The sequence below is a fragment of the Brassica oleracea genome, chromosome C6, assembly GCF_000695525.1.
Source record: "Brassica oleracea var. oleracea cultivar TO1000 chromosome C6, BOL, whole genome shotgun sequence".
Taxonomy (NCBI): domain Eukaryota; kingdom Viridiplantae; phylum Streptophyta; class Magnoliopsida; order Brassicales; family Brassicaceae; genus Brassica; species Brassica oleracea.
In genome coordinates this window covers 37651548-37671414 of record NC_027753.1, presented here as the reverse complement: position 1 = coordinate 37671414, position 19867 = coordinate 37651548, and the positions used below count along the sequence as shown (strand labels likewise).

The 19867-nt window shown below is 36.0% G+C and overlaps 4 protein-coding genes across 4 annotated transcripts; 2 read left to right on the top strand and 2 right to left on the bottom strand.

Annotated features, from left to right (window-relative positions):
• On the top strand, nucleotides 1-2810 carry LOC106300450 (tubulin beta-1 chain). The gene is made up of 3 exons (XM_013736593.1): nucleotides 1-462; nucleotides 1452-1721; nucleotides 1979-2810. Exons 1-3 carry the CDS (start codon nucleotides 66-68, stop codon nucleotides 2653-2655), a joined length of 1344 nt encoding a protein of 447 aa, XP_013592047.1. The 5' UTR covers nucleotides 1-65; the 3' UTR covers nucleotides 2656-2810.
• Nucleotides 2811-2856: 46 nt separating this feature from the next.
• On the bottom strand, nucleotides 2857-3902 carry LOC106300452. Its single transcript, XM_013736594.1, has 3 exons — nucleotides 3540-3902; nucleotides 3373-3456; nucleotides 2857-3255 (listed from the first exon to the last, which is right to left on the bottom strand). Exons 1-3 carry the CDS (start codon nucleotides 3855-3857, stop codon nucleotides 2965-2967), a joined length of 693 nt encoding a protein of 230 aa, XP_013592048.1. The 5' UTR covers nucleotides 3858-3902; the 3' UTR covers nucleotides 2857-2964.
• Nucleotides 3903-6319: 2417 nt separating this feature from the next.
• Nucleotides 6320-10558, bottom strand: LOC106299632 (glutamate receptor 2.6-like). Its single transcript, XM_013735691.1, is given in 5 exon segments — nucleotides 6320-6874; nucleotides 6966-7372; nucleotides 7457-7772; nucleotides 8224-9551; nucleotides 10285-10558. Coding segments are annotated over 5 exon segments (2661 nt in total). The 3' UTR covers nucleotides 6320-6538.
• A 1384-nt stretch (nucleotides 10559-11942) lies between these two features.
• LOC106298541 (putative ER lumen protein-retaining receptor C28H8.4) lies at nucleotides 11943-13346 on the top strand. The gene is made up of 5 exons (XM_013734680.1): nucleotides 11943-12276; nucleotides 12346-12545; nucleotides 12630-12770; nucleotides 12837-13042; nucleotides 13129-13346. The coding sequence occupies exons 1-5, from the start codon at nucleotides 12054-12056 to the stop codon at nucleotides 13175-13177; spliced, it is 819 nt and encodes a 272-aa protein (XP_013590134.1). The 5' UTR covers nucleotides 11943-12053; the 3' UTR covers nucleotides 13178-13346.
• The last annotated feature ends 6521 nt before the right edge of the window (nucleotides 13347-19867 follow it).

The following is a 19867-nucleotide window of genomic DNA, read 5'->3' as shown; positions in this document are numbered from 1 at the left end:
TCCTTCCTCCATCTCTCTCACCTCTCACACCTCTCTCTCCACCAGAATCTTCCTCCAATCACGCCATGAGAGAGATCCTCCACGTCCAAGGCGGGCAATGCGGGAACCAAATCGGTTCCAAGTTCTGGGAAGTCATCTGCGACGAGCACGGCGTTGATCCCACCGGACGTTACAACGGCGACTCCGCCGATCTCCAGCTCGAGCGTATCAATGTGTATTACAACGAGGCTTCTGGCGGGAGGTACGTTCCTCGCGCGGTTCTTATGGATCTCGAGCCTGGTACCATGGACAGCATTAGATCCGGACCGTATGGTCAGATATTCCGTCCCGACAACTTCGTGTTTGGTCAGTCCGGGGCTGGTAATAACTGGGCGAAAGGTCATTACACGGAAGGTGCTGAGCTTATTGATGCTGTTCTTGATGTTGTTCGTAAGGAAGCTGAGAACTGTGACTGCCTTCAAGGTATAATATGCATATCATTTATTTAAGTAGTTTTATGATTAAATTTTTTTGACTAACGGTTATGATTAATTTGAGGACAAAAATACTAGAATCATCATTGATCATCATCTATCACCATTTCATTTTTCTTTGATCTGTAATATTTGTTTGGTAGTAGACATTTGATCACCGTTTCTCTGTAGAAAAGGTTTGAGGAAGAATTAAATCGCAGGTTTTAAGTGCATGGATTAAGAACCATGAACCTTATTTTCCGCATGTTTTTACTGTCAGTGTAACCATGCTTTTTCTTCAATAATTCATTTTTTTCAAACGGACTAATTGAATTAAGCTAAATCACCATTAAGACTGGAGCTGTTTGCACTTATTGATTTGTCCCCCAATTTTTTTTGTCGGCTAAACTTTTCAAATATCAAATTGAATATTACATGTCATTACATAATCGCTGAACATATTATTATACAGACATATATAAGCGCAGTCGTTAGATTGTCTTTATATTTGAGAAAAAGTTAACTTCCTTTTAGTCTAAAAGACGATGTTTTAATTTGGCTTTAGTGTGTATTGTGTCCCCCTAATGTTTGTGCCTGATTTGTAGTAAATCACGTGAACCTTACCCACATGGAGTATTTTAATTAATCACTCATTACTACTGTGTTGTTGATACTATCGAGGTGGAACATATCATTTTATGAGATAATTGAACAGAGCAAGTGGGTCAGGGTTGGCGAATTAGTAGCATGATTCTTGTTTTATCATTGTGAAAACACCTCATTATTTTTTGGATCTGGTCACCTGTGAACTACTACTTTATTATTCGTATTTACTACACAGTACTGTAATATTGAAGTTCATTTGATCAAATCTTTAAACAAGTCACTATCCTCGAATTATATATCACATTAGGAGTTGTGCATAACGTTGGTTCACACCTGCTATCTTGATGATATTTCATATTTCGTGTCTGATTTTTCTTGGTTTGGTAATTACAGGGTTTCAAGTATGCCATTCTCTTGGAGGAGGCACAGGTTCTGGAATGGGAACTCTATTGATATCAAAGATCCGTGAGGAATATCCAGACAGGATGATGCTCACATTCTCTGTTTTCCCATCTCCAAAGGTCTCAGACACTGTCGTTGAGCCTTATAACGCCACTCTCTCTGTCCACCAGCTCGTTGAGAACGCTGATGAATGCATGGTCCTCGACAACGAAGCCCTCTACGACATCTGTTTCCGTACTCTCAAACTCAGCACTCCTAGCTGTAAGTCATGCAAATTAATAATACAATAAACCTTATACTTTAATTTATTATATACGTTTACTATACATTTTCTAATAATTGCAATCAATGATATTTAATAAATTCAAATATTTTCAAAATAATGTTTTTCAAAGCATATAATTTATTAATACAAGTAATTTAAAAATCTAGAAATCTTTCTTTGTAAAACAAAAATAAATGAAAAATCTATCTTTTAGGATTAGAAGAGTAATATTTTCATATATTATCGTTTGCAGTTGGAGACTTGAACCATTTGATCTCGGCCACTATGAGTGGTGTGACTTGCTCTCTAAGGTTCCCCGGACAACTCAACTCCGACCTAAGAAAACTCGCCGTGAACCTTATCCCATTCCCTCGTCTCCACTTCTTCATGGTCGGTTTCGCTCCCCTCACCTCCCGCGGCTCCCAGCAGTACATCTCCCTCACAGTCCCCGAGCTCACCCAACAAATGTGGGACGCCAAGAACATGATGTGCGCGGCTGATCCTCGCCACGGACGTTACCTAACAGCCTCAGCCATGTTCAGAGGAAAGATGAGCACAAAGGAAGTCGACGAGCAGATCTTGAACGTCCAGAACAAGAACTCATCCTACTTCGTTGAGTGGATCCCAAACAACGTCAAGTCCAGCGTCTGCGACATCCCGCCGACCGGTATCAAAATGGCGTCTACCTTTGTCGGAAACTCGACTTCGATCCAGGAGATGTTTAGGAGAGTGAGCGAACAGTTCACGGCTATGTTTAGGCGTAAGGCTTTTCTGCATTGGTACACTGGAGAAGGTATGGATGAGATGGAGTTCACTGAAGCTGAGAGTAACATGAATGATCTGGTGGCTGAGTACCAGCAATACCAAGATGCTACTGCTGAGGAAGAGGGCGAGTACGAGGATGAAGAAGAAGAAGTTTACGAATCTTGATTTTCTCTATATAATATACATTATCAAGTTGAATGTGTTAAAAAATCTTTTGAGTTTATTTTCTTATGGGTTTTTACTTGTTATTGTATTTGCAATCTGGTTTGTTCTTTCCTTCTCAATGCCTTGTCTTGTAATAATAATTTATCTTCTTTTAAGCTTTTATTTCATATTCAAAAATGAAAACTTTTCAAATTTGGTTTACATTATTCGTATTATATTTATATATTAGCAACAAAATCTTTCCAGAAAGATTTTTTTTTTAATTCCTCCCATTCCTACTTGAATTGGTATGAAGATAAGAAGAATCTACTAAAAACGCTTCTTAGATCTAATTAGCCCTAATCTCTTTTGTCTTGCTTGAGCAGCTGCTCGAGCTTTAGTCCCTGCACTCTCAAAATCAACAATCGTTGTGGTGGCTATAAGGTTACCTTCTTCTTCTGCTGGAAGGTTCAGATCAAAGCCACGTGGCTCCGAGTTATCTCTCTTGTTGTCCGTAGGATCACCAACGTATGTCAACGGTTGTAGATCAGGCAGGTTTTCTCCAATGGGCTGGGCTAGTAGCGACCCAACTTGCGCCGCCCTAATTAAACCCGTCTCGGTCTGTATATTCACAGAATCTTTCAGAAATGGAAATGATTTTTTTTTTTTTTTCAGAAATGGAAATGATATTTTCTATGTTTAGGAAAAACAAAAACAAAATGGAAAAATAAACACAACCTCGAGAACCGAACACGATGATGCTTTTGGCGGAGAAGTAATCTTCAGCTTCGAGCTATGACTTGTCATAGAACCTTTCATCATCTGGCGTTTAAATAAACAATAAATGAAAATAATAATAATAATAAAGAATTTAGAAAATATAAGAGAAAAATAATTAGAATTACGCTTTGAGGATATGTCTTCTTTGCATCGCCGGTTAAACACGACGAACTCGAGGTACTTCCCCTCTCGGCGACCTCCGCACACGACGGCGAAATCTTCGGCGGACGAAGGAAGACGGTAGAAGACCTCTTTTTAGTGCGGCCCCATTTATGAAAAAGAGGAGGGTCGGAAGAGAACACGACGGGGTGCGAGAGTTCCAACAAGATCGAAGAAACTTCATAGTCGATTTCATCGAAGAAACCTTGTTTACCTACCATGTCACGGTAAAGGAGCGAACCGTGATCTTCCATCGTTGCTGTTGTCTTCTTCTTCAGTAGCATTCGAGTAATGTTCTTTTGGGGTCGCTTGAGAGTTGAGACGATTGTGGGTAATGAAGAAGATAAATCTTTCGGAAGCTTTTTGTTTCGTTTTTATCACAGCGTTTGATGGTCTAGGTTTATGACACGTGTCGTTATGTCTTTTCTTCTTCTCCTTGTTTTCTAGAGGCCTTTGTGCTGAAAATAGGCTTTTGGGTATTACAATGTAGAAACAAGAATTTGAAAAGCTAAAGGTTGAGAAGGAAAGTATAGCCCATTTAAAAACCCTTGGTAGATCCGGTTTAGAGCTGATCCAGAACCAAATTGCCACAAAACCAATTACGCTACTAAACAGAAACAGGTTACATGCAACCAGAAACCCTAAACACACAAAAAACATACTCATATATGTGTACTACATTCATATCAAAATAGTCATAAACTAGATTCTAAAACCAAATAATATCTTAGATTATTTATGATATTCATAATAAAAATAGATTGTATTTTACAAATTTATTATATATTATCATATTGATATTGAACAACTTCTACAATAATAAACATCAAAATTATAGATCACAAAAAAAAAAATCTAATATAATATTACTTGCACATTAGCTTATGTTAAGATATTGTTCTATAATAGTCCCTAGGTTTAAAGATACTAACAAATCTAAATTTTAGAATAAAATTGGAATACTTGACTTTCTCATTCCTACTTTCCTAACGTGAATCATTGGCAAACATGCATATACATCCATATATACATGTTTTCTCCACTTTAATTGGTAAGATTTTTTTCTCTTTTTCTGTCTCCAGAAATTATTCTCAAAATGCTGTCTTTTCTTCCGGGCAAAACATTACCAAAACTCCGATTAGTTTCAATGCAATGTATACTACAAAAGCAAGATAGTGTATGCATATCTCGTAGAAATAATTATCTTACAACTTCAGTCCATTAATTATAGAGTAGGTACTTATCCCCTGTATATAAATCGAAAAACATTTGAAAAGATGTAACTTCAATTTGGTAATAATTAAAAAAATACTCATTGCTTATGTGTCAATCAATTAGGTAGTTAATTATTCATACGTGTCATTCTTACATTGAAATTGAAAAACATGTTGGCCCAATTCGATTTTTATATCTCACTAGAAACATTTAATACAAACTATATAATATCATATGATATTAGCTAAATCAAGGTGGCTATTTATTATATATTATTTTCTTAAATAAAACATACGAAATTACTAAATGTGATTAAGATATATATAATAATTAATGATTTTAAATAATGAAGATTTGCTAATAATCTGTATGCTTTCTATCATTTTTGTTTAATTTTTTACTATTAAAATAAATTACACAATTACATTAATCATATATTAAAAATGTAGATTTTTTTGTATATGTTGTATTTTGAATTTTTCAAAACGAGTATAAATTATTAAAACTGTTAAAAGTCTCCCATAAAATTTTGTGATCAATGTTTAAATTTTTTTCTATAATAAGATACAATGATAATAAAATCATATAAATAAATAATTTTATTTTAATAGGTTTTTATGTTAATATATATATATATATATATATATATATTATAAAATAAGTATTTTATTCTGCACAAGGCGCAGATCTTAACCTAAATTTGTATCTCTTTAATAATTTTGAATCTTAAACATTTTCTAAATCTCAGGCCAAAATAAAAGAAAAAAAAGAGAATAAACTCAAAAATCAATATTTATATCAAGCAATAACCAAAATGACACGAAAAAGAAAAAAATATCGAAGATAGATAGGATTGGCACGTGAACGTAAACTTCTCATAATTATAAATAACTTTTAAATTGCTAAATCATGATATAAAACCGAGCTGACATAGTTTTATTGTAACCAAATAGTAGGCATGAGATTATTCGACCTAAACGTTAGGTTTTTATGCGATAAATAGTTTTTTTACCTAAAATATTTTTAGAAATGAGATTAGTTCATTTGTAAACAAATTATGTAATTAACAAAAAAAAGTTTTAAAAAATTGTTTAAGAGCCAAATATATTAATTCGGTCAATAATATAAATTTTTTTCCATACGATATTTATTAAATAATTTTCATATAAATTGCTTGTGCAAGTCTTATCCTAGTCAAGATTATTTTAGAACTCTTTGTCTAGAAGGTTTAATAATACAATTCAGTTTCCAAAAAAAGGGAGCAGGTATCAAGATTCAAAAGTTGATAATACATTTATTGAAAAACTTCAACCAATGTTACAGGATCAATACAATTTTTATAAAACCGAAAAACTCAAACTGAAGTCAAACCGAAACCTTGATTGAAGACCTCTTTGAACTATGCCAAATGCATCCTCGGAGGCGGAGCAGCCATTCCTAAGGGCATATTTTTCTCTGAGAAGAGTTTGTTGCAGCGACGGCGAACTTGTGACTGTTGCCTTTGTAATTCCAAATTGACTTTCCCAATACGATTTGCTTCATGATCTCCATCTCCAAAATTAACTCCTTCATGAACTTCCACAATACGATGCTCAGTATCAGCTGGTTCAGCAGCTCCACCAGTTTCATTGGCTCCCTGTCCACCTTCATTAACATCACGGTTTTGATTAGGTCGTGCGTTGTCTTGGCCGTCAGGCCCATTGCCAGGAGGATTGGGTTTAGCTACGATTATGTTGCCTCGTCTCTGTTGTTATATTCTAGAAGCCAACATGAGCAAGAGTAGAAGCAGATGGTCATCTTCTGGATTATTAGGTGGATCACCGTTCATGTCTCCTCGTCCCTCTCGGTATCTTCTACAAGACAGCATGATCAAGAGTAGAACCAAAGAGGTACCAAAGACGATCATAAATAGAGCTTGAAAGCTGTGGTGATCAAGCTGGATTGGAGTATCAGTTGTGTTCCGGTCTAGACAATATTTTTCTCCTGGGAACCACTTGTTCTCAATAGCTCTCATGTTCTCTCCCTCTGTTAAGTTCAAGATCTGTCTTGAAATATCTGGCACCAACGGAGATCCCAACGGAAAAGCCTTCCCCACCCCAAAAAAAGAAAACATGAAGAGTTAATAACATTTCCAAAACCCTAATTACTAAGAACAAGCTAATGCTTTCTTTACTTACAAAGCCAAAGCCATCGGCCTTATATCTAGGCTCGATAATGGTATACTCTTTGCAATATTTTGTCATGAAAAGGTTTACGTAAGGGACTTCATCGAACGCAGCATCAATACCACCGTTGCTGCTCGTTTTGAGAAACAATTCACGCATTTCTTCAGGAGAATTATAAATTTTTAACTTAGATTCGTCGAAGCGTTCTTGTTTTAGCTTTTCCAATGTAAACGAACCCTTTTGATATCCGATATTCGCTCCGCTCTTCCTCAGTTCATCCATGTGTCTCACGGTTGGTCGAAGCTCTTGAACCGTGAGCATCGATGTGAGTGTGGCTGTGTAGCTCTGAGTCAATATTAGCACCACAAAGCACCAAATCACAATTAAAGCCCTTGTGTAAATGCTCGTTGATGGCTTCCCTAAAAGTAAATATATTGCAAATGTGGTCATTATTATAGATTTGTGTGATTAGAACTGAAGTTGTGGTGACAAAATAAACTTACTGTGTGCGAAAAATAGGGTTGAAAATGAGAAGTAGAACACATTAGATATTTTTTCAATGATCCTCTGTGTCCTGAAAGTTTTATCTGCTATGGACTCAAAAGTCCAAACCATGAGTCCAATGTAGATAAACAAAGCAGCAGTCATACACCAGAGCTTTTTTGTTAAAGGCTTTAAGAAGACCCATTCTCCTTTCTCTCTCTCATCCTTGACAGGAACCACAAATACAACACCCGTTTCTGAGAATGGCAATGCGAAATCAACATAGTTAGACCGATTAGCCAAGATTGTGGTATCTCCTACAGCTCCATCAAATTCCTGTTAACATAAAATAAGAAGTTTAGCTCAGTTTTAAAATTCTGGTGCAACTGCATTTTTATGGAATACTTAATTCATTTACGTTCCTCATAATGTTTACTAGTTGTCAAAAAATTCTGGAATTCATTTTATTCCATTAATACCTAATTTAAATCCTATCTATTCATTTGACTAGTTTTTTTTTTTTTTTTTTTTTTTTTGGACAACTGGGCAGCCACATTCCCAACTATCCCCGAAAGGGGTCCAGCGCCCCAACGGAAGGGATGTTAAATCCGTTGTGGTCAAGGTTCGAACCCGGGTGGCGGGCAGTACAGCTGTACCTCCTTTACCACCAAGCTACGAGCGCTTGGTTACATTTGACTAGTTATCAGTTATAGCCTTCAAAAAGCCTTTTTATTGAAGTTAAAAATAAAAAAAGTTCATGAACGGTCTAGGGATCAATGTAACTTACCCCAAGAAACACTTTATAAACCATGTTGTTGTAATTTCCATCTGCTCTTCCATCCGGAGTTTCAAAGGGGACGTACTCGTAAGGGACAGCATATGGCAGTTGTCTCATTACAGCGTCGAAAACATCTATGCAAAACCCAGTAACGGTTAGGGCACTAGTGTTTGCATCCTTTGTTACCTCCACAAAATTGGTGAAACCATCCTTTTTTGGAACTGCTATACGCAGCTTCTTTCCATTCGTTGGAATCTCCCAACCTTTAGGCACGAGAGTAGTGTCCCCAGGCCATACTATTGGTCTAAGTCGACGCGAGCTGTGTGAGATGTTAGTGCCTATTTGATCCACTCCTAATCTCTTCACTAGTCCAACTTTTGACTTCCAGAATCCAACTGTTCGTTGCCCACTTTCCTCTATGTTGATTATCTTGAACGTCGTTGGTTCTAGCTTTCTGTTTTTTAGCAGAAATCTCCCGGCGACGCCTTTGAAACTGACCGTTGATAACGCTTGAAGAAGTTTAGGACCAGATAGAGCGACACCAAGATCATCAAGATCAGTCCCATTATCACCTCTCGAAGTGTTTGTGGTCGTATTGAAACTCATGTTTACGTTACTTATTTGCTCAACCGACATTGCAAGTGCTGTGGCAGTATCATAAGCCCAATATCCAAAATGGGTTAGCTGTTCTCCTCCAAATCTTTTCCGCCAACGAGCTTCAAGATTGGCTAGCTCTTTTGACCTAGAGAAATATGTCTTGACACCCACGACACCATGCATATCCTCCAGGCTTGGTCCTCCCGGTAAACTCATCTGGTCAATTATCCCATTTGTAACAATCCATGCATAACCCTTATTTATCATACCAATCTCCTGCGCTATCGAGAAAATCCTCTTCCCGAGATCAGGCAACATGTGCACGATAAAAACCCTAGTGGGCATGGTCATTAGTCTGTAAAGCTCTTTCTTGATTTGATCATCAGATGAATAAAACGATATAGCGCTTCGGTATCGGATACGAACGTTAATTTCCTGAAAAGCATCGACTAGGTAAGGAAGAATGCCTTCTCCAAACTCATTGTCTACATAAATAGGCACAACTTCTCTCCATCTAAATGATTCTATGATGGCGCTAATGGCGTGAACTTGAGCTGAATCGTCATGTGTGGCCCTGATGAAATATGGACTCCGGAGGGAGTCAAGAAGAGGACTTGTTGCAGAAAATGACACAATTGGAACTTGAGATTGGTTTCCGAGGTTGATTAAAAATGGAGCTTGCATTGAACTCCCTGGTCCAATAATGGCCACCACTTTCCTCTTATTTATCAAGTATAAAGCTGCAAATTTAAGGTTAACATTGCATTAAAGCCTTTATTAAACATTGCATTGAGGTTTAAAGTCTGAATATCTTGATTTAAAATTAGAAATCTGAATATCTTGATTTAAAGGAGTTTAACTACCGATATCCATAACACTTAAAACACACATATTATTATATTACGTCATTTATAATAGTATAAAACTACATATAAAATTTAATTGATAATCATTATATTTATGTAATACAGTAATAGCAATACAAAATGTAGAATATATAAATATAAATTATATTTATGTCTGTACATTCCTGCGGATCACCTAGTATATTTTATCATCATATTTGCTTTGTTTTTTTTCCCATCATTTTCATTGTGCTATTAGCTGTTTTTCATGTTTTTTTTTGCCAAGTTGTATGTACTGTTTTCAAAATTATTTATCCATTTTTCATAAATATTATACTTTTTTAGTATTTTATCTTTGCAGATTTTAATATCCGTAGATATGCCGATTTTTCAAAATAATAAAACCGGATACATATATTAACGAATACGGAACTATATATTATAAATTCCAGAGTTTTAATCTCTGTTTACAAAAGTAGTGTGTTTTACTTTTTTCATATTTTATATAATAGAATGAAAATAGTATATAGTATGGACAATAAACTGAAATAACTTCTAATGGATAATATATAGTAAATATATTTCATACGTGATCGTGATAGGTGTAGTTTCACAACACAATATTTACCTGAAGCTGCAGCACCAACAACAGTTCCTTTGGAGTTTCGGATGTCGAGGACAATCCTTGTTTTGAAGCGATTATGAGTGTTATAAAATTCCGACAGGGACATGTTGATAGCTCACAAGCTCAAATCTGCTAATGTCAAATTAGTGTCAAGAACGACTCCAACTTTAACTTGCAGAACTTCCTTTTGAGATTTTCCGAGTAATACTAAGAATATGAGGTAAATAAAAAGCCATATTGGAAGAGAACGAGACACGATGTTATCGGAAAAAGACATAGCTATGATGATCTCGTAGCTACAAACGGAGAGACGCATGGAATAAATAAGTCTTGAGCAAGGGATTTGCAAGTAGACTATTTAATAAATGATTATTCAACTTGTAAATTAATTAACTGTTGGAATTTGCAAGTAGACCATTGATTTAGTACATACCTTATAGATAATAATTAGTACAAAGATGATGTAGAGAAGGCTTGTTTTGGATATATAACGCGTTAGCCATTTGAGGCAAAGACATGGTCTTATACAACCATACAATATCATTTTTAAGGTGATACAAATATAGAAGGGATAATCATTAGTTAATTTTTTTTCTGGCCGAACAATAATTTATTAGATAATACCTAAAGAAGACCTAATAAAAGGTCAGACGACTACGCCATCTGCAATATTTTAAGTTTGGATTGACTTGGCTTAATGAGTGAAGAGCCAATTGTTCACTGATCAAGAGTATGACGTTCACGTGCCGAGCCGAGGCTGAGTAGCAATGCATTGCAAACGAAGTTGCTGATACGCTAGCGTTGCTATCTCCTCCTAGAGTTGCACTCTCCACCATAACTGTCCACTCTCAAAATCAGCATGACACACACAAAATACGCTGACACTGACATTCACTTCATAGGAAAATGAAATCGCCACAAGAGCTTTCATGTTCCCACAAAATCGTAGTGAACATGGCCATGGGCTTTGTTCGTTTACTAGTAGTTACGACATGCAACTACAACTGGTAGTATTCGAGTTAATTATCATCCACGCAAGATCCAACAGGACGTACTTCAGGAACCTCTTCATCAAATGGATTCAGTGATCACTTCCTCTCACCTAGTTTCATTCTAGCTGTTCTATTTTGACTCCCTGTTTTTGTAGCCTTTTTTTTGCCAGGGAATCAAAGTATAGGATCATAGTTATATCCCCTGGGCTATATCAAACTCTTTTCATTTTAAATGATATCAACCAGTTAGCAACAAACAAAAAACTACGACTTGCAACCGAATGTTGTTGGTTTACTTGTTGTATCCATCATATGACTAGTCGTAGAAATTATAATTTTCAATCGTTGAATTTTTCAGCTACTTGAATTAACTATTTGTGATTAGTCGTACAATAAAGTAACGAACCACAACCTGTCTTTTTTTTTTTTTTGTCACAGACGAGCTGTTTTGCTATGTCACAGTCGCAGGCCAATAAATAGTTATAGAGACTAGTAGGGTTGTTGGGCTTTAGTCTAGTGGGCCAGTCCAATGCCTAGTTGGGCTGTAAGGATTTGTAATTTATTGTAAGTTTACTACAAGGAGACAAGGCGGAGTCGTTGGCTCACCGCGAATCTAACTTTCAACACGTGTCACCGTCTTAAAGTGTCAAAGCTTTTCGACTTCTTTTTGTTTTGTAATAAAATCGTCTTAAGTGAGTTAAGATTTGGTTCGTACAAAGTTACCCAAAAGTCTCGACTTTTATTACTGTTTCGATTCTCGGTGTAGTAAAATCGGAGGAGATGAAGGCGGCGAAGAAGCCAATCCACGCCGTGACGACATGGGTTCGCCGGCAACCACCGAAAGTCAAAGCCTTTCTTGGTGTTGTTTCCGCCATGGCTGCTCTCATTCTCTTAAGAATGATTGTTCACGACCACGACAACTTCTTCGTCGCCGCCGTGGCTGTCCACGCCCTTGGAATCTCCGTTCTCATCTACAAACTCACCAAGGAGAAGACTTGCGCTGGTAAATAAAAAATTCTCGAACTTTCTTGGTTTTGAAATTAGGATTGATAACAATCTTTTGTTTGGACAGGATTATCTCTCAAGACACAAGAGTTAACGGCTCTGTTTCTGGCCGTGAGACTGTATTGTAGCTTTGTGATGGAGTTTGATATTCACACATTGCTTGATTCGGCTACGTTGGTGACTACCCTTTGGGTTATCTACATGATCCGTTTCAAGCTCAAAGCCACTTACATGGAAGACAAAGACAATTTTCCTATCCACTACGTTGTAAGTTCTTTTCTCTTGTCTGTTTCTTTCTTGAATTCTCGGTTTAGTTGATCTCAATTTGCATTTTTTATAATATTGTTGAAGGTTATACCGTGTGCTGTTCTTTCAGTCCTGTTTCACCCATCAACACATCACCATATAATCAACAAAGTCTCTTGGGCCTTCTGCGTTTACCTTGAATCTGTTTCAGTTCTTCCTCAGCTTAGAGTCATGCAAAACACTAAGGTACTTTGTAAAAAGTTTTTGGAGTAAGTATGGTTCTAAGGTAGTAACGCATGTCTTTTGTCTCAGATCGTGGAGCCGTTCACAGCACATTACGTATTTGCATTGGGGATAGCTAGGTTTTTGAGTTGTGCGCACTGGGTCCTTCAGGTTTTGGACACTCGTGGGAGGTTACTGACTGCTTTAGGATATGGGCTTTGGCCTATAATGGTCCTTCTTTCTGAAGTCATACAAACTTTTATTCTCGCTGACTTCTGTTACTACTATGTCAAGAGGTAAATAATGTTTATTTGATGTAATTATTTGATTATATCTAGTAATTTCTGTATTTTAATAATGATTGTTTTTGGTGTTTGGCAAGTTTAATGGGTGGCCAGCTAGTTCTTCGTCTCCCATCAGGTGTTGTGTAAATTGTGTTGAAGAGGAGAGAGGAGAAGATACTGTGTGGCATCTAGCTCTTATCATGGTATTGGAGTTTGCCTCTACGTTTTTGCAGGCCATCCTTAATTGTTTTTATGTTTCTTGCTTAGATGACTGTAAAAGAAAAAGGTTAAGGATTTTGAATAATTTTTGTTTTAATATTTTACTATATGAAAATTTAAATGGTAATATTTTAGATAAAACGTATTTTCAAATGCTGAAAATGATCATTGCATTCGTTATTCAATACTATCATCATAGGTTTTATTTGAACAACTTATTATACAAATTAAAACTAGAGTTAAGTAAATACGAACTAGTTATTTGGATATGCATCTGTTATTGCAAATGACCGTAAATAGATATTGAAGACTTATTATTTTTTTCTGCTGTACGAATTAGCTACTATCTAACTTTAAAGAGTGATGATAATTGATGCATGCAGCTATTGTTTGTTTGTTTCACTTGTTTTAAACTTTTTATGCTCAAGTTTGAGCTAATCCAAACTTATTTTTAATTCGACTTCGACTCTTTTGGCGGCGGCTACAGCTGGAAACTCTGTAATCATATCACCTAATATTCCACCAATTCCTTGATGTATTATACCGAATATGTTCGGATAACTCAGGAACATATTTAAGATTTTATCAGAAAGTGGGAGATTCTTTTCGCAATATATTATTTAATGTGGAGTGAAGTTAAGGTGCTGTGTAGGTAGAGTTGTCAAACGGGTTGACCCGCGTCCATATGGACGGACCCGCAGCGGTTCAGTCAGTTCATCAGTCCGTGCGGGTTGGCCCGTGGCGGGTTGCGGCCAGAAATGTCTTGTCCAAGCCCGTCCAGCTTAGTTTACTTTTTTTGCGGGTCGACCCGCGGGTTACCTACAAAAGAAAACGTGTTATGACCTTTGCTCAATGTAATAATACTAATACTAATAGGGCCTCTGTTTTGACCTTTGCTCGTATCTTTCTTGGTTAGTTTATAATTGTGCTTTTGTGTTTCCTACGTGAGGTAGGAAAAATTCAAACTCAGAAAAAAACTACACATATTTTCACGGGTCCACCTAACGCACATGCTTATTTTAGAAGACAAAGTCTAAGTTTTGTCAACTCGTAAGAAATAAGTGCACCTGTTTATTCTCCTTATAACATTTGATTTGCAGGTTAAAAAACATGTTAGTTCTCTAAACATAAATCCAATAAATCAACGTAAACAACATGAAAGCAACAAACTGTAGTAGTTCAAAAGCAACAACAAATAAATTCCAGTGAACAAACTTAAATTCTAAATGGAAATATGAAAACCAACAAGCTAAACTGAAACACTAATAAAACGATTCTCCTCAAGCGTCATCTTCTTCATCGATAATGGATTCAAAGGATGGTAATGTCTCATCATCAACATATTCTTCATCTTCCTCTACATATTTGAACCAAAATGAGTTAGCTAACTATAATGAAGACTAAGAAGCATTATAGTAGACATAATTAGCTGTTATAATAAAAAATATTACCATTTTCGTAAGCTTCAAATCCCTTTAACCAATTTCGACTACATATCAGTGCTTGAACATGTTTTGGTAGCAGCCGACTTCTGTATTTGTTCAATACTCGAGACCCAATGCTGAAAGACGATTCAGAAGCTACGGTTGTGATAGGTATGCTAAGAAGGTCACGCGCCACTAAAGCCAATGCACCAAAACGTTTCGAGTTTTCTTTCCAATAGTCCAAGATATCCAAACTCGCAAACACCTTTCCGTCTATAGGTGGTTCTTCGAGGTATATCTCCAGTGGTGATTTTCCACTAACAACAACATTTGCTTTGCAGAATGAAAAGAAGTCCTGAAAATCAAGTATTATATGTTCTGAAGGTGTTGTTTAAATCACTATTTAAGAGAGAGTTAAAAAATCAGAATCAAAAGCAAACTCACATCATAATTGCTGAAATTTCCACTTTCTTCATCCTCAGCAACTTGGTCTGGAGCAGCTTCATGTGTCTCTGCAGAAGGAGAATTCAATGTTTCCTTGTTCTCATAGGCGCTAAGCAAGGTCTGCAGTTTTTCACGCAAATGTTTCATCTTTCTTTCCAGAGAGTTCTTGTCAACTTTACCAAAACAAAACTCTGCAAGTTTTAGTTTCAGACGTGGATCTAAAACTGTAGCCATAGCAAAGCTGTCGCTGACTTCTTCCCAATATTTTTGAAACTTCTCCTTCATCGGTATAACCATTCTTCGGACAACATCATCTCTACTTGTTTCATTCTGTGTCAGCCAGTTTTGAATTCTCCACACTTGCATGAAATACAAGTTGGAAGTAGGATATGTCGATCCTGACATGAGGCGAATAATCTCATCAAAGGGCTTCAAGAAATCACACATCTCCTTCAATCTTCTCCACTCATCCTCGCTTGGGTGAAACTTGTAACTCCTCTCAATAAGTTTGAGATGGCCAAACGCTGCTTGATACTTCAGGGCCATGTCAATAATTTTATATGTTGAATTCCATCGTGTGGTAACATCCAAAAGCAACCCAGCATTCTCTTTAATACGTACAGATTCAACACATTTAGCAAAGAGCAGCTCACGAGATTCAGATGCTTTGACAAACTTGATACTCTCTCTGATCTTATGCAAGGAATTGCCGATCACTTTGAGTCCATCTTGAACAATAAGGTTGAGGATATGCGCAGAACATCTGACATGAAAGAATTCTCCACCACATACCAAATCATTTCGCAGCACAAGCTGAGATTTCAAGATATCTTGCATAGAATCATTGTTTGTAGCATTGTCAAGTGTGACTGAAAACACTTTTTTATCAATACCCCATTCTTCCATTTCATCAAGAATCTTCATAGCTAACTGAAAACCGGTATGAGGAGGCGGTAGAGCACAAAACGAAAGAATCTTGTTCTTCAATTTCCAGTCTCTGTCTACATAATGTGCTGTCAAACACATGTAACCTTCATGTGTGATTGCCGTCCACAGATCAGAAGTAAAGCTAATCCTCCCAGGAAGATTAGTCAATTCTTTTTTCAGAATATCTGTCTCGCTCTGATAGAACTTGTAAACATCTTTTGCAGCTGTGTTGCGACTGATAAACTTCACATCTGCATTCAAGTATGTCCAAACAGATCTGACCCTCTCATATTCAACGTATGAAAATGGTAAATCATGCAGAATGATACACTTTGCTACCATCTGACGAAAAACAGTGTGATCATACTTCCTTGCTTGCAGTTTTGCTTCTGCATTGAGCACCATATGACGAACATCACCAGTCGTAGCCTTAAGATTACACTTCAGTAGATGTCGTCTCATAACATTAGTCCCATTGTTGTGGGAGTCATGTGCATATTCAATTTTGCAGTGCTTGCATTGTGCTTTTTCAGAGCCATCTTTCTTTGTAACCACTACAAAATCTTGCCACACAGGTGAGTATTGTCTCCTCTGTTTCTGAGCCGGTGACTTTCCTTTATCATGATCACCTGACTCGTCTTCAGAATCAGCAGTCTTTTGTTTCTTCTTTTGCGGCTTCCCTTTGCCACCATGATGACCCTTTCCTTCATGTTTTTTTCTCTCCTGCGCCTTAGATGACATCCCTTTGCCATTATCATCCTCAGCCTGAACATGCTGTTTCTTTCTCTTATTTAGATAACCATTAGCATTGGCAGAAACCCTCACTCTTACTGGTTCATAATCATCTTCCATTGCATCATCATCTGACTCTTCTTCAACTTCAATGATTCTTCTTCTACGAGACTGAGATGTTTGTGATCCATCATATTTGGTACGATCTTGTTCAGATGTCGCTGACTTCTTCTTCTAAGAGACTGAGATGTTTGTGATCCATCATATTTGGTACGATCTTGTTCAGCGTTTGCAGCATCAAGAACTCCATGTGTCTCAAAATCTATTGACATCAAGTTTGAGAAACCCCCAGAATCCATAGCTCCCTTCTGAATCAGCCTTTGAGATCGCGTTGCAGTCAAAACTCACGGGCAGTTTTTTGCTTTTAGACTTCAGGGAAACGTGGTTAGTGTTACGTAATTATTAGGTTAAAAAAAAGGCTGCAGACATTTAGGTTTTTAGTTAATTTGCGGACAACCCGCGAACCCGCTAACCCGTGACGGGTTATGACCCGGCCACCCGCAAACCCGCTTGGGTTAGACCCGCTAAACCCGCAAATTCCTGGACATCAAACGACTTGTCCAAGCTCGCCCCGTGGTGGGTTTACATGGGCCGAACCCGCGGGTCACGGGTTGGGCTGACATCTCTATGTGTAGGGCTGGGTTCGCGGGTCAACCCGCCCCGCATGACCCGCCAATCCGCGGATCGACTATTTTTTAAACTCAAAATTCCGACCCGCATAACCCGCGAAAGAAAAATTGTAAACCCGCACCCGCCCCGCTAAGATTGCGGGTAACCCGTGGGGTCCGCAGATAATATTAAATTTAATAAATAATTATTTTTATTATCAATTAATTAATTTTTATAATAAAAATTATACATTTATAATTTAAATTATATAATTTTCATTAATTTATATATTTTTAAATATTTTTATTTTTATTTTTATTTATTTTAAAAAAAAATTAGAAAAAAATAATCTTTTTTTTATTTTGCGGGTCGGCGGGTACCCGCGACTCAAATTTGGTTGACCCGCACCCGCCCCGCTAAAAATCGACTCAACCCGCACCCGCACCCGCATGCTGAAATTTGTAAATCGATCGACCCGCACCCGCCCCGCGGCAAATCAAACTGGGCGGGACCCGCGGGTAATGACCCAAATTCCCAGCTCTAGTGCTGTGGTATTAAACAAATGTAACATTTGACCTCATATAACAAGAATCGGCGCTGAGTGTTTAGGGTTTCAAAGCATACAATTCATTTTTTGACCCAATAATTAACAGACTATGAAAATATTTATAAGCTTTTACATATATTCGACTCTGCGTATTTGCGGCTCCAAACACATGTTTGATCGATTTCTAGTCGGTTCTGCATATAAAATATCAGTTACCTATCAATTTAAATGTATACTAGGTTAATACCCGCGCAATTGCGCGGAAAAAACGTTATATATAAAATATTTTTATATATTATTATTTATTTGTGTTCATTTACATATTATGTATATAATTAAATTAGAGTAAGAACATAAATCAAAACAATATCTCTTGTCTATTTACGATATTTTTTTGTAAATAAATCAAAACAATTATTTTATTTATTTTATATGGTATATAACTAAATTTCAATGACATGGTTATAAATATATAATATATTTTAATATAAATATTTATTATTGAGAATTCATATTCATATGATAAATACAAAATTTCTAACGTGCGAATTTTTCAATACAAATTTTAAAATTAAAATATTAAGGTTTCAATTTTTTTTAATACAAATTTAGAAATTAACATATTCATGTATTTTATATGTTATATAGTTTAATTTTAAACTATATTAATATATAGTATGAATGTCTATTAAATGAGACTCATATTCATACGATTTATGATCATTTCTATATTGTTATTACAAAAAAATTAGACCATTGATCATAAAATTTTAGTGTGAGACATTTAACGTTTTTAGTAATTTATAGTCGTTTTAAAATTCAAAATATAACATATAATATTTTTTTTAGTATATGATTAATGTGATTGTTTAGTATCTTTTAATAATATAAGATTAAACAAAAAATAGCTAAGATACAAAAATGGTTATCAAATATTTATTGTTTATAATCATTAATTGTCATATATACGTTAATCATATTAGGTAATTCCGTAGATTTTATTTAAGGAAAGTGCGAGAATATTATTTTGTACACTATTTATTAATTTGATAGTTAGCTTAAAAAGTATAATATAAATTAAGATGAACTAACCTATTTTCCTAAGAATTATGAATTTCATTTTCAAGTTGACACGTGGCTACAAAACAATGTTGTAATGTTTCTCAATTAATATATAATGGATGTTTGAAATATTACTATTCACACAAATTGAGAATAATGACAAATACAAGGACGAGGTTAAAATTGATTTCTGGCTTCCTATTTCCTCACCTTCTTTTTAAAGAAAAGAAAGCCAATCGAAAATATAAACACAAACCACATATAGGTCCATAGAATCTATTATAAATAGATTGGGATGGGAACAAAAGAAAGTAAAAGAGATAACCAGGTTGGCGATTAGCTACATAACAGCTGTTAAGTGAACAACAACACTTCACAGCTGGCTAAAGAACTCACTACTCCTTAGTTGCGTTTTTTTCCTTTATTTAGGACTTAATAAAAAGTGTCGTATTCACGAGGAAGATATCTTGAAAACACTCCTTAAAGCATAGCAAATTGTTTATTTTCGATAGCAGGCTTTAACCTAGCTCTAAGTTAATGGCGATCAAGAACTACAATTTAGGAAACTACCTTCACGTTTCATCGTTTCTAATATTATTATCGATAAAACCAAAAAACGTCTAATAGTTACGAGTTAGAACAGTACTCTAAGTTGGGTGCAAGTTTTGATTTGACTTAACATAGAGTTTAGTGAAATGACGACTACCGAACGTGTAATATTATGTGTCAGACGACATGATAGTTGAAGTGACATTCCCATGCATAGAAATCTATGTTTCCTCTTTGATCAAAAAAAAAAAAAAAAAAAAAAAA